A 15,441-nucleotide genomic window follows, 5' to 3' on the forward strand; every position below is an offset into this window, starting at 1 on the left:
ATTGTCAAACAGCTAGTAACCAGAAGGCAGGAATGAATCATGGCACCTCTGGAGCCTCATTCCATAACCTTCTTCTTTAGTACTGTTCAGTACTGTACCCATCTTTTAGACACAGTGAAGATGAAAATGCAGGCTTTCAACTTTGCCAGTTAAAGAAAGCATGAGGCTGTTGAGATCATAAAATGAAACAATTGGAAAAGGTGTTTCCGAGTCTCTAGGCACATTGGCTTTAGTATTTATTAACTGTTTGTATTTTATGGGTGAGCTTTCATGGACTTTCTGATTCTTACAATGAAATTTTCGGTATAGGCTACTGATTGACAAATGGTAAGGCATTAGAGACTGAGGCTATGTATAAATATTGATATACTAAAGTATTTTCTAATTTGTTAAAACGTAAGTCACAGTTTGCAAACACTCAGATACAGCCATCTCACAGGTAAATTCAGGAAGCCTCGTAACCACGGCAAGCACCTACAGTTTTCCTCCCATGAACAGAAGATTCAGGGTTCTTGGCATCAATACAGACATGCTGAGATGAATTTCCGTCTACCAAGTCATAATAACGTCCACTTCCCTGTCATGGTATCAAGAGTCAAGGCTTCAGTTTCCATCATATCTGAACCACAGAAGTCTAGTGAGAGTTGTCAAGGGTTGACTGTATGGTAGGCAGTGAGAACAATACTAGTAGATAAGTGAACATGGAATTTAGGAAGGTGGAGAGTCTTCTGCCTTTGGCTGTTTTGGTTCTGAGGAGCCCTTTCCACTCAGGCATGCCCCAGGTACACCATTTTACTGACCAAGGGACTCACATCTTCAGGATGTCTTTCATGATCTTCTGATCCCATTCAGCTTTAGCCTTTCCTTCTCACAATGGCCTCATTAAACAACCCTTGGATTTGTGATCTTCTAGCTCTAACAGCCTCTGATTCTTAGGCTTACAGCCAGTCTCAGTCAACGATACAGTTCAGCATCTTTATAAAACAACTGATTAAACTCAAATATTGTTTATATAATTTTATAGTTGAAGAATGAAATACAGATTATGATCATTTTCCTGTTGAATTAGCAAGGTGTTTAAATGCTTTGTTAGTAAAAATAATAAAGTAAACTTAAAAAATAGCAAATGGACACCACATAGTCTGCAAAAGTGCAATCTTGTGAATTGATTAGTAATATTAATTTCATGTCTCACAATCGTTTTCGATACAATCAAACAATGCTGAAGGAATGATCTCAGTATTCTTAAGTTCTGCTAAATCATATCCATCTTTGGAATAATGTCAAGTTTATAGTGATTTACAAGTACCACAGAAGAGTTTATTAGATTTTATAAATGTCTCTCACAGGAGTTATATGCTCTTCTAAGAGAACAATATGCATTCTCTTTTGTAATAAATGCAAAATGCACTCTTGGCAAAAAGAATAAAAGCTGATAACCGATTTCGATTGGGACTGTGTGTTCCTTACACATTTCATTTCTGAGTATTATGAATTTTAACTTAAGTCCTAAACAGGAAATCATGTGGTTGATTTTTTTTTAGCGTTTAATATCATATTGTAAGCTAATTACCTAGTAATAAAGACTGACAGTATTCCTCGGGGAGAAATCTAATTACATTGGGTTGACTGCCAAAGAAATTGCTCTAAAAGTGAAGTCATTTTATTGTTAATGCTATGCAAATTGCTATGAAGAAAGTAGCAATTGAAGGGCTAATTTCACTGTTGTGTCAACATGTGTGAACAAAAGAACTGTACAATTATCCTGCAGAATAAGCATGGAATAGAGTCAGCGACACGTATTTTGTTGAGTTTGGCACTTGACTGCCCCTCCCCCGCAAAAAAAAAAAGCCATGCCTAGGGTTAAATCAATCATCTCAGTCAATTAAAAGTAAAGAAAGTAAAACAAATTTGGGTTGCTCTTGAAATGAATTTGCCCTTGGCTGCTTGTGTTTTATCTTCTATCAAACTAAAGAGATAAATCAGTCTTTGTCTTTTCCATTATCACTTCATTTCTTCAGCCACTCACTGTTGGCATCTGTAGAATGTCTTTGCAAAGTAGTAAAACTACTTTTAGATAAACTAGGGTGGTGGCACACATCTTTAATTCCAACACTCGGGAGGTAGAGGCAGGTGGGTCTCTATGAGTTCGAAGCCAGCCTGGTCTACAGGAGCTAGTTCCCGAACAGGCTCCAAAGCTACAGAGAAACCCTGTGTCAAAAACAAAATCGAGCAAAGCAAACATACAAACAAAGCTACTTTGGGATTTCATCTTACTCAGAGTTGCCAAGTTTAAAGAAGCAAATGACAAATGACAAGAGATGCTGGAGAGACTGTGGGGAAGGGAGAACATTTATTCACAAACTTGCACCACCACTAGGGAAATCAGTGTGAAGTTCTTTTTTAAAAAAAAAAAATACACACAACTAAAAACAACTGATCCACATGATCTGGGTGTACAGTCTTAGGCATATACTCAAAAGATTTTGTATCTACAGAGATTCCTGCCCTATACACAATAACTGCCAAATGAAAGCAGCCTATATACCCATCGACTAATGAATGGATGATGAAAATGTCATATATTCACACAATGGTATATTATTTAGCTTTTATTAAAAAATACAAAATTATAAAATCCACATTTAAATAGATGGTGCTACAATCAATCGTCCTTAGTGAAGCAACCTAGATGGAGCTAGAAAAATTTCACATTTTCTCCCACTTCTGGATGTTAGCTTTGAATCTTCAGCTTCATCTATTCCAAGTAGAATAACAATAGAGGTCAGAAATTTAGTGAGTTAAGTGGAAGAAGGGGCTTTTGAAGGAGGGGAGCCAGGAAAAAGTGATATAAAGGGTTGAAGGGAAATAGTGGGACAGGAACAGTCAAGTAGGATTGGAGTGGTGTATGGGGGAAGGAGAATGGATTAAAAGGAGACTATGGAAAGAGAAAATAAATACTAAAGATCTTTATGTGGGAATCCCCTCCTTATGCTATGAATATGTTTTATTACCATCAGTTAATAAAGAAACACCTTTGGCCTATGGCAGGGCAGAATCCTGGAAGAATATATAGAGAAAGTAGGCAGAGTCAAGGAGACACCATATAGGAAAAAGACACCAGCCGCCAGCCAGAACTTTACCAGTAGGCCGCAGCCTTATGCCAATACATAGATAAATAGAAATTTCAAGATGTAAGAGCTAGGTAAAAATATACCTAAGCTATTGGTTGAGCAGTGTTGCCATTAATATAGTTTCTGTGTGATTTATTCATGCCTGGCCAGCCTGGAAACAAACAAGAAGTCTCTGTCTACAAGACCTTTTGAAAAGATACATGAAACACAATACTATAGAAGCTTACACACACACACACACACACACACACACACACACCTCAGAGGCCATTGGCTGAAGGAGGTTCCCCATCATAATAATATTACCTTTACCCTACAAAGGAAGAGCAATATCCCAAACAGAAATCATGTTAGCAAAACATTTTTTTCCCTCTTTTAGGTTTGTTGGGCAAATAATGGCTCACGTAGGCCTTGGAGGTATACTCTTGGTTACCCTCTAGAACTTAACAACATGATAATATCCTATTGCTGAAAATATCTTGAGTCAAAAAAAAAAAAAAAAACAGAAATCATCTCATACTCACCTGGAAGCTTGATCTCTGATGGCTACCTGGTGTTGGAAAGTGTGTATTCTGCCAAAGGAGAAAAGAAATTCACAACCTCACTCAGCTATGAGCCCTACAAGTTACAACAAAAAATGGCCTGACAAGATAAACCACTGGGGGAATTGTAGCACAAATGTCTTGGGATTGACCAACCACATTCTGTTTGGCTCTCAGGCTCACTCTCTGAGCTTGAGCCTACATTTGGCAATGTAAAAAGCCAAAAATCTGTGGCTAGATATGGCATAGGCCCTATAAGAACCCAATGCCATTATTTGGCTAAATGGACATAGTACTAAAATAACTCTTAATGCCTTATTGGTATACTTAAAGATCAGAGGATCTTTCAACCCACTTCAGATAATCTTTTTATTGCAATAGATGAGAAAGAACACAGGACACTCCAACGAGTCAGCATCTAGAGAACAAGAGACTGGAGTGCTACGTCCTAAATGAGACAAACATATCACACACCTACCCCGGAGACTGAGGAGTATTCACAGAAGAGAGCATGAAAAGACTGTAAGAGGCAGGGTTCACCTACATAATGAAGGAAACCGTGTTTCTCGCACACCACATGGCAGTTGAACATATGAACTCACAGCAACCGTGATAGTATACACAAGATCTGAACACATTTGAGTCAGGCAAAACCCCAGCAGAGGGAGAAGCCAGCAGAGGAAGAAGATGAGGGAGATGGATAAGAAGAGAGAGAGAGAGAGAGAGAGAGAGAGAGAGAGAGAGAGAGAGGAGATTCAGTTTTTTTTTTTTTTTTTAATGCTGTGGTCTTTGGCAGGCAAATATATCCAGGACAGGTTCTACTTCCGAGCCAAGCTGGGCAACACAAACTGGATCCAATGAGAAAAGAAATAGAAAATCATTTTTGGGTAGGAAGGAATTAGGGTGGAGATGGTTATTATGGGGGAAGTTGATATGTTGGAGAATATAATCAAAATATATTGTATGAAGTTCTCAACTAATAAACACTAATTTAAAAAGAATTATACCTCTGTGTGATGTATGTCCTATGCTAATTAAAATAAAAAATGCATATTCATAAAACTTACTGTAGTAGCTAAAAGTTGATAAAAAAAAACTTACTTATGTTTTTCCATATTAACACTACAAGGAAGATTTTTATTTTTTAAAGATTTGTTTATATGGTATAGTGACATATGCCTTCAACCTCTTCTAGCACCTGGGAGACAGACAAACAGAGCTCTGTGAGTTTGAGGCAACGCTGGTTTACACATCGTGTTTCAGGCCACTCAGGACTACATAATAAGATCCCATCTTAACAAAATAGAGAGATTTATTTTTTAACCTGTGTGTTTGTGTGAGCCCTGTATGCGTGCATGTATCATCTCCATGCTACATGCCTGCAGAAGCCAGAAGAGGCACTAGATTCTCTGGAACTTGATTCATAGTTTGTTATGAGATGCCATGTGTGCACTAAGAATAGAAGTCAAGTCCTCTCAAAGAGCCAAGTGTTTTTAACCACTGAACCATTGTTCAAGTACTGAGGAAAACTTTTAAAACATGTAGTTAGATGTAAAATTCCAAATATGACTTTAACCCTAAACCGAGTTTTAATATGTGATGTAATATACATATCTATTATAAAAAATTGCTATGACAAACAAGCAAATCTACCTGACTGCTGATACAGACACAGCTCCTATAATAATTATGGTAGGAGGCTGCTTGTTCATTTCCCAGCTGTGCAGACTCCCCAAATAACTGTATTATTTAAAATCACTACGTGGCCAATCACTATAGCATATTTCTAGCAAGCTCTGACACATTAAATTAACCCATTTCTATTATTTTATGTTTTACTATGGGGCTTGTGGCCTACCAGCAAGGTTCTAGCTGGCAGCTTGAATCTTTCTTCTCTGGTGGCTCCATGGAGTCCCGTGACTCTGCCTTCCTTCTCCCAGAATTCAGTTTAGTTTTCCTCGCCTACCTCTTTTCTGTCCATGTGCAAGCCCACGGCAGTTCTTTATTAACCAATGGTTTTCACAGCATACAGAGAGGAATCCCACACCAAATAATCACTCCAATTTGTCATCTTACTATATTGTTACTATTTTATTTTTAATTATGTGTGCAAGTGTATGACAGTACAGTAATGCTGTGGTCATGAAATCATGCTGGAAACCTTGCTCCAGAGGGCTTCCAGGACCTGGGATAGATGTGTGGAGTCAGTGCCAAAATGAATGTGACCTCTTGCTGCTGTTCAAACGGGCAGCCCCAAATAGCTTAGACTATCTTTATTTATGCAGCTTCAAATATTTGAATGCAAAGTTACAATCAGTTATCACTTCTAAAAAATGGTTACAATAGTTATCAATTTGTTCTTTGCCTCTTTCCCCTTCTGTCTCCCATCTCTCCCACAGGTAGTGATTACCTTTTTGATCTATATCTTTATGGTGAGAAGCTTAAGCACTTCTGCAAGCTGCAAAGGAACTTTTCTAATTAGACACACCTACAGGTAAAACAATGTATCCAATTGGCAGAACGTGTGGTTACAATGTCATGAGGGTGAGAGACAGTTTTGTCTCTTGTGGTTAAAACTTGTATCTGATCAGGTCTGGGTTGTTACAATCAATTCACAAGCCAGAAGTGAGTCAATCCACTTTACATTTTACACTGCTGTATCCCCTGTGAATTCCAAAACAGGCTATGGATTCCCTGTAGTCAGAGTCACAGGTCATTGTGAAGTATTCAGCCTGGATGCTGGGATCCAAGTTGGATACTCGGTAAAAGCATTGTGGAATTTTAGCACTCAACCCTCTCTCCAGCCTTGTAATTCACCATTTTTCATAATTTAAATCAAGTTAGCAGGCACATGAACAAAAGTCTTTACTTTGGGGCACATCCAGTGCCACAGATTAGTATAAAGATTACTCTAAGACCATCAATGGACCCATGAAAACTGAATGGGACTACTGGAAGTCCTTGGAATTCCAGAGGAGGAGGAGTGTCTTCAATGGGGCATCAGGAAAGCAAAGGACGAAAATGGTAAAACCCTAGCTTTGGAAGATCTAAGTATACCTCAGTTTATATTACTAGCTAGAATCCAATTTAGGGTTCCAATAAAGAGAGGTATGAAAGTTTCTATCTCAAATTCCTTTTACCAGGAAGCATATCAAATTAGAAATATTTGTTCCAGAGTGGAAACACCTGAATCTATAACCTCTAGATGTGGTACCCCTAAATATGAGTATTGGCATTGATCAGTAGGCTCAGAGATGTAATGGATAGCTCTCCTCTCTGGGGAAGTCGCCTCAGACAGAGGCCATGCTTCCCTTTCCTGGGCAGATGCATGTGATGAAGCAAGCCGCCAGGTCAGACATGCTGAATCTTTCCTGGTAAGACCGGTCCTACACAGTTTATTAGAGATGGGTTGATTGGGATATCAGAATTAGCCAGTAAGGGCTAGAGCTAATGGGCCAAGCAGTGTTTAAATGAATACAATTTGTGTGTTGTTATTTCGGGGTATAAGCTAGCTGGCGGCAGGGGTGCCGGGGACGTAGCCCTGCCGCTCCTATTACAACACAGAGATACTAGAAAAGCCCATGTTTGCAGACTCAACAACAGTCTGTACAGCAGACATGATGAAATCAAGTTTTACACACTATAAGACTATGGCCACTATGAGCATCTGCAGTCTACCTGAGAAGAAGTAGGGACATCACCAAAGGCCTCCTTTCCTTTAGTCTCCTGTAATTAAAGGCTTTGTTTCCCTATTTTGGTGCAACAAATATTTGCCGCAATAAAAGTATAAAATATTGTCTTTGAAGCATGTTTTTTTAGAAATGATAGATAGATAGATAGATAGATAGATAGATAGATGATAGATAGATAGATAGATAGATAGATAGATAGATAGATAGATGATAGATAAATGATATGATGATAGATTATATATAGACAGATAAATAGATAATAAATGTTAGACAAATTCATGAAACTAGCCTAACTGAAACAACCAAGCACCAAAAAGAATGATCAGTGTGCATCCTTTGAATTATAAATTAAGAGAAATTTCATAGTTCTTGGCTTAAAAAATTCTCTGCATCAGGTCCTTCACCAAGTACTATTCTTTCCAATTCCTTATGTACTGGAAAGTCCTCTTTGTTTTACATCCCTCAGAAACACCTTAATTTCACCTATGACTCAGCAAAACTCCTGACAGTTATTCATTGTAGTTCCTTACATTGTCCAAAGGGCTCAAGCAATTGTTTCCAAAACAGCAAATCACTCTTCTATGTAAGTAATCAGGTAGAAGATATTAGAATCACAATCTCAAAGAGTGATCAACTGTTTATCTGAAGCTTCCATAAACTTCCATTTATTCAGTAAATCCAGCCTGCTGTCCATAGGTTCTTTAAGTTTCCTCTGCCCAGTCCTGGTGTATAGCTTGACCTCTTTCTTTACGTTTATTGCCTAGAATCTCATGCTTCATCTCCCGTTCTCTGTATATAGTTACTACTGTTTCTTCCTGTTTAGTTCGTGTAGCTCACCACCAGTAATTTATATTTTTTAATATCTACTGATAGATTATTTGAAGATTTTTGCTGACCAGTAGAGGTCACAGACTCCCTATTGCCAGGCAACTTAGCTCCATTGCTCAGCAGCGTGGAGTTCCTTCTCTCCAGTCTCTTTTCCTCCTGTTACGTGCCTACCTCATCTAGAGAATGTTCCTTGGCCTGTAGAATTGCCCTTATCTAAACTAGGTGCCTGATTTATCTTTAGCTTGAACCCTGATGCTAGAAGGCTCCCTTACTACACACATGATAACTAAGACTTATTTTAGGAACCTCATGATAGGAGCAGGCCTCTCACTGAAAATTAGCATTTGTTCTCAGGCTCCCCGTTCCTACATATTCCTTATACTCTGAAATAAAACTGAATTGATTCACCAAAATCTACCTCCTGGAGGAAGGGCCATCTCCATCCATGTTCATGGGCCATGTACAAAGTTTTCTGTCTCCTATTCTGCCTCTTTACCCTCTGAAGACCACAGGCTGAGAGGGGAAGAGAAGCCCCACAATATATATTACCTACAATTGTCTACTTAAATTGTCAATAAAGTGATTATTTGATAATGAACTAAAATTGAGCCTTACGAGCTCTCATGAATGATCCTCACTTTATCTTCATAAATTATTGTTAAATACATGGACAATCTTTCCTACATTAGATGTGTTTATGCTGATACATAATTTTTATCTTTACACTTATATGTAATCATTGCGTGTTTCTTTATTAAAAATCCTTCAATTGAAATGGACTTTTCTGTCATCATGGTAAAAAAAAATAGCAACAATTTGTTACTTACATGTTAATATTTGCCAATGAAGACAGAGTCTCTGAAACCTGCACTCAAAACATTTCCCTGCCTGGATTTGGAGGCCTATCACCAGTATCCAACTCAGGATCATTATTCCTGAAACCAGTCACAATGAGCGATCAAGCCCCACCAACACTCGAGCAGCTAGCGCTCGAGACCCTACTGAAGAAGGAGGCCTTGGCCATTTCTGGTTTTGCAGACTGGCCCTGGTTCCTGTTCCCAGCAGAATTTGAGAGGGCCTTCAGGAACAATCAGACCAACATCCTGAGGGCCATGGTGCCTGCCTGGCCATTCACATGCCTTCCTGTAGGAGTCCTGATGAAGACCCCACACCTGGAGACTTTGAAAGCTCTTCTTGATGGACTAGATGTGCTGATTACAGAGGAGCCTTGCCCCAGCCGCGGGAAAATCAGAGTGCTGGATTTGACAAATAGGGATTCCTGTGTCAATCGGAGTCAATCCTGTGAAAGGGAACTCTTTTATCAGATCACGAGAGAGAAGACAGTGGAGATGTGTCCTTACTCGCAAGTGCCTGAAGAAGCCCTTGGAGACCCTGTCCATCACTCTCTCTTACCTCATACAGAGAGACTTGGATTACCTGCCCCAATGCCTGAACATTTCTGCACTTAAACATCTCGACCTGTCTCACACAATGTTGGGCAGGAGTATTAAGCCACTTGGCTATCTCCTTGAGAGAGTGAAAGACACCTTAGAAACTCTTGACCTGGCTGGATGTCGGCTGGAGGATTCTCAATTTAGTGCTTTGATGCCTGCCCTCAGTCAATGCTCCCAGCTTCTCAAGATCAATTTGTACATGAATGACCTGTCTCTACCTGTCCTGAAGCAACTGCTTCACCACACAGCCAAGCTAAACAAGCTAACCGAAGAGACATACCCTGTCCCTCTGGAGTACTATGATGGATGCCGAGTGCTTGTACACAGATTTGATGAACTTGGTCCTGAGCTTCTGGATATACTCAGGTCCGAAAGACAGCTCAAGGCAGTCTCTTTTCAATCAGCCATCTGCACTACATGTTTTGTGCGCTATGCCTATGACCTGAAGGGCAGCCATTGCTGGGGAAATGCTGCGGCGCCACGTTGCCCCATGATTCCGAGGGAATACTTTTATGAGCTATGGTTGCAATCCTTTGGATTATAGAACGTTTAGACTGCTCCCCACAGACACCCACCCCTACCATGAGTAGCAGTGCCCTTCTGTTCACGGCAGAAAATAAATGTGCTGTGATTCTGGTTTGCTGGTGTCAGCTTCACAGCAAACAGTCCACTCATTCCCAGCTAAAAAAAAATATTTGCCAATGAAGCCACATAGTGCCACAGATTTATAATGTACGTTCTACAGAATTATCAATTATTCTATTTGTATATAATATTTTAGTGTTAGATTTATATTGGATTTATTTGAACAGTGTATGGATAGTTTGGGTCCTTTGGATTTAGAAGTGCATTGGCAGATATTTATGAAGATATCCATGTCAGTATGTCATTCTTTCTAGTAAATATGTTTGTCTACATTAGTTCTTATTTCTGCTGCTGAATGTGTATTTCTCATGTTGTCTAATATCTTTCTTGCTTTATTTTCAAATAGCCAACTTTTAGATTAGTCATAATATGATTTTCTTATTTGGAGCTATAATCTGTATCATGTTCCTTCTCATTTAAAGAAACTTTATTCTCTTTTATCCTTTTATTTCCTAAATAATAAAATAGTTGAAAAATAGTATTTCAGTGGTATTATGTAATAAAATTCATTTCAGAGATTTCTAAGTTTTTTAATCAGATTTTCTTTAAATTAAAAAAATATTTCGAAGTTTTCGTTGTTCCTGGTATTGCGAATATATAGTTTTATTTCACAGTCGTTAGAGAATGTGGCTTTTAAGATCACTACTTCAGGGAAGTTTTATTATAGCTAAGTACATTTTGCTTATAAATTTATGCTCAGATCATTTGATAAGCTAATTCAACTTATAAGAACGTGTTATTTTTTCTGAGAAAATAACATAACTGTGCATAACTAAATTTATTACCATAGCATAGCAAGGTACGATCCTGACTGTAATAGGGCCCACAAAAGTGATCATTTTGCATAAAAATAAAGACTAGACCTGAAACAAGAGTCAGACATCTGAGAAACTTAAATCTCACCTGGGAACCATGAGGAAAGGAAGAAGATAACTTTTAAATAATTAATATTATTTACAAGCATGGAAAGGTGGTGGTGGGCTCACATGAGGAAAAGTAAGCTCTTATTTTTCTGGCTCAGTGAGGTCTTGCATGTCCGACCTTGCTGGCTTAATTAAGCAGGAACACCTTACACCCAAATAGGACTTCCGAGGTATAATCACCACATGCTAAGCCACGGACTCAAGACACCAAACTCACTTGTTTAGCCTGATTTCTCAGCCAAGTTTAGGAGTTTACCTTTAACCAGGATCTTTTAAAACATAATAGCAATACTCAGTTAGCAATGTTTAATCCACTCTAATCAGGGAAAGACTATTCAAACTGATAGTGAATTCCCCTCTAAACTGTTATTCTGAAAGTCCCTGTTGGTTGGTAGCCTTTCTGCCCGCCTTTTCTCTTTTCCTTTGTCCTGACTACACAGAAAGAGTAGATGAAGAGAAAGTTCTGTAGTCAGGACTCTGCTCTGCATGATGTTCTCAAAGGTAGTTTAGCTTCCAGCTATGAGCTGTGGTTTTTAATGTACCTGTGTTGGGAAATGGTCAGAGCTAATACCAGAATTTTATTAGAGGACTACTGTGGGTTTTTTAGGCACGCGAACAAAAGAGTTGTCTGTGTATGATCTCTTCATTTCCCAGAATTTTATGTCCACGTCCTTGAGGATAAAACTGAGGACATTTCAGGGAGCTTAAATATATTTTTTTAAAGTCTTAAAAGAAGCACTATTGAAGTGAAAATTAAGCAAAATATATAAATGCACTTTAGGACATATTCAGTTTGCTTCTAGCACCCTAGAGACTAATTTTTACAAGTTCAAATTCTACCAGTAATTTATTTCCAGTAATTTTCTAATTGTCATCTAATTTTCTTAACAGTTTTCTAAACACATACCCATGTGCCTTCCATCTATAACAATTAAACTTAACCTTATATAAGACTGAATTTTACAAGCAAAAGAAGTAAAAGCAAACTTCTGCATTTTCTTATGGCTAACATAATGCATGTGACAGAAGCTGCATCCTTGAGAACCTAATCCTCATGCTCTGGAAACTAGAAAGGGAGTTGTGTTGTGGAATATCCAATCGCACTGTGAATGTCAACTTTGTGTTTGCATTAATCAAATAAAATCAACCATGGGTCAGGAGGCTGAGTTAGCAACTAATTGACAGAAAGTAATCAAAGAGAGTCAGAGGGAGCCTGGAAGACCAATAGAGAGAAACACGGGAAGTAATGGGAAGGGACTTGGGCTCTTTTGTTTTGATAGAACAGAAGTATGCTCTTTTGGAGATACCAGCAAAAAGAGAATGAAAATCAGCTAGCTGCTATTCAACCTCTTTGATCTAGCAGGTTTTCACCCCAGGTTTTTTACCCCCAAGTCTTATTGATAATTAGAACAATAGAGACTTAATTTAAACCTACATATTGGAACTGTAGCAGAGCCGGGCTCACCAGACTACCACCTGAGTGGACAATAGGGCACTGTCTACAGCACTGTGGGACCTCAGACAATAACTAAAATAATAGGGTCAGGAGGTGGTGGTGCATGAGTGGCAGACAGGAGTATCTTTGTGAGTTTCAGCCCAGCCTGGTCTACAAGAGCTAGTTCTGAGAGAGTTAGAGTCAGGGGTAGGGGACACACCAGTGGCCTGACAGAATTCTAAGCCTTAGTTTCAGTTTACTAAAATGGGACAGAGCCAAACAGACAGTCCTCAGAAAAACCATGCCCTTTGGTTAGCTCAGCAGGCACACCAAGACCCGTTTTTTTTTTTTTTTTCTGACACAGCAGCTGCCCCCTAGTCTCCTGATAACAAAAAAAAAAAAAAAAAAAAAAAAAAAAAAAAAAAAAAAAAAAAAAAATAAGAAAGAAAAGGAGTTCTGGGAGTTCTGGTCTTGTTGGAGGAAGTCTGTCACTAGGGCCGGGCTTTGAGGCTTAAAAACCCTTCAAAAAAAAAAAAAAAAAAAAAAAAAAAAGCTTTCCATACCCTGCTGCTAGAAGATCCCTAACCACTAGGACCGCCACCAATCAGCCCTTAGCCTATTCTTTCCTCCACCAATCAGCCCCCAGACTATTCTCTCCTCCACCAATCAGCCCCAGATTAACCCCTCCTCTCTGGAATTCCCCTAACTTCATTTCAAAGGAGTTTGTGACCTTCTTTGGAGATTGCCAAGTGCCACCCCAACACTGGAATTAATAAAGTACTCTTGATATTGTATATGTGACTGTTGGCCCTCTTTTGGGGGCTTCTGTTAGACCCTAACAGTTCCAGGAGAGCCAGGGCTGTTACGCAGAGAAACCCTGTCTCCAAAAGCAACAAAACAAAACATCAGTACATTCATATGCAGCCCAAATTGAGAGAAAAACATCAGAGTTAACTTCTTGAAAAGGTGCCTAGAAATTAACAAAAGGCTGATCTTACCACTGAACAACCATGAGATAAAAAGGACTGGATCTCAGCCCAATACCAGACTCTCTCTGCAGGGGGACGCTGAGTAGCGCTAACAGACTTAAAACCTAGAAATGCATTCATTGCCCTCAGACTCAACTCCAGCACAGAGGATTGTGGCGGATGTGTTTTTCCCTCATTATGTAGCTGTCTCGCCTCACTATCTGATCTCATTAGTCCTGGAGAAATGCTTCTTGTCTCATACAGTATGAAGTCCCCTCAGTCCAGACGTTGGGTTCCATACCTTCAAATCTAACATCCCTCCATGATTCTCAATTTGTGAGACACTAGGTAGCCAGAACAAGACTCCTTGTTCCATGTCTCAACTCTAATGATTCATTTGGACTCTGTCCTTGTTTGTAAATTTATGGATGAGATTTTCGGTTTTTTTTCTCTATTTAATAGCCAACGTGTTCAAGTAAAATAATGCTGAAGTTTAAGAAATGTTGATGTTAACACAAATATATTCTATATTTTTTTCTGAACTTAAGATACTAAAAATCTATTTGGATGAAGATAAATGTTGAAATTTGTAGAAATACAAAACCACAAGTGATGTCAAAAACCGTATGAGTATCATATGGAAGTTATAAAATTATGTGAACATAAAAATTAACAGAAAGTATTGTTGCCCAGAGGAACCCAAACAGATTGTTACTAAATAGTAACACAAGAAACATATCTCGACCAAACACCAGCATGCACAAGGGATTTTTGATGGTGAAAAATCACAAAAAAAAAAAAAAAGGAAAGGGAATGGATAGGAGAAGCATATGTTCTGAAGGCTGTGGCTGGAAATCTTGTGTTCAGGGTACGGCTCCCATCAAAACAGATGTACGGGGAGGCCTGGAGAGTGGGCGTCAGAGGGAAGCTGAACTTCCTGCTGTGGCAAGGGCGTCTATTCTGCCTTTTGCTCCTATGACGAAAATCATCAAGGAAGTCAGAGAGAAATATAGCACTGACAAGGAGACTCTAGGCTGCCAAGAAATCGTCCCACGTCAAGCACTAGCCTTACAAACTAATACTCAAAACTACTTGGAAATCTATCCACATCATCTCGTCTTGTGTGTGTGCAAAAATAAACGGAGAGGACATGGACGCCTTTCCCAGAGTCCTATCTATTGGGGCCAACAGGTCTCAGCTTCCGCAGCACTTTTCCTCCAAATCTAGCTTTTAGAAGAAGAGGAGATAGAGGTAGGAAGATCCCAAACACAAGACGTGTTCTCTGATACTGTGGGGAAGAAAACTAGGTCTGGAAGCCATGGCGATGACGCTACTCCACAGCAATGGCATATGATGGCGAACACCTCTCATACAGTGACTCGACCCTAGAAATCCTCAGTAAATGTCACCCTGAAGGAGGACACTGAAATGATTCCAGTCCTTCTGTTTCTCTTCCTTACTCATTAGTTTATTCTTCATTAAATGTAGACTACTTTTATATTTGCCTTGGAATCTGGAAGGAAACTTAAAACCCTGTGGTTCAATTTTCCAAAATAAATCCTTTACAACTCACTTAATCAAAGATTTGGCTTTATAGTAGTAATACTTTATTGATTTTTAAATATATCTGAGTGTTTCTAAAGGATAGTGGCGAGTCTCTTTGGGGTGTATCCATGGCACAGATAGATTCCATGTGACTCAATCTTGGCTTCAAAAAAAAAAAAAAAAGCCTGCTGAGCTTGCAAATATCCCACATCCCACAGGCCAGACTTGGCACCCAAATACAGTTAATACTATTCTATGGTATTCTTATACTGTAC

At 39.0% G+C, this 15,441-nt stretch overlaps 1 protein-coding gene across 1 annotated transcript; it reads left to right on the top strand.

The window, feature by feature from the left end:
- The first annotated feature begins 9,146 nt into the window (after positions 1-9,146).
- LOC126487490 (oogenesin-1-like) lies at positions 9,147-10,194 on the top strand. Its single transcript, XM_050120268.1, has 2 exons — positions 9,147-9,479; positions 9,565-10,194. Exons 1-2 carry the CDS (start codon positions 9,147-9,149, stop codon positions 10,192-10,194), a joined length of 963 nt encoding a protein of 320 aa, XP_049976225.1.
- The last annotated feature ends 5,247 nt before the right edge of the window (positions 10,195-15,441 follow it).

The sequence above is a fragment of the Alexandromys fortis genome, unplaced genomic scaffold (assembly GCF_014885135.2).
Source record: "Alexandromys fortis isolate MF-2015 unplaced genomic scaffold, M_Fortis_MF-2015_v1.1 scaffold_179, whole genome shotgun sequence".
In the NCBI taxonomy this organism is placed as follows: Eukaryota; Metazoa; Chordata; class Mammalia; order Rodentia; family Cricetidae; genus Alexandromys; species Alexandromys fortis.

Coding starts and splice junctions, on each gene's coding strand:
- LOC126487490 (XM_050120268.1), top strand. CDS start 9,147: ATGAGCGATCAAGCCCCACCAACACTCGAGCAGCTAGCGCTCGAGACC. Junction 9,480..9,564: donor TGACAAATAGGGATTCCTGT/GTCAATCGGAGT, acceptor CTTACTCGCAAG/TGCCTGAAGAAGCCCTTGGA.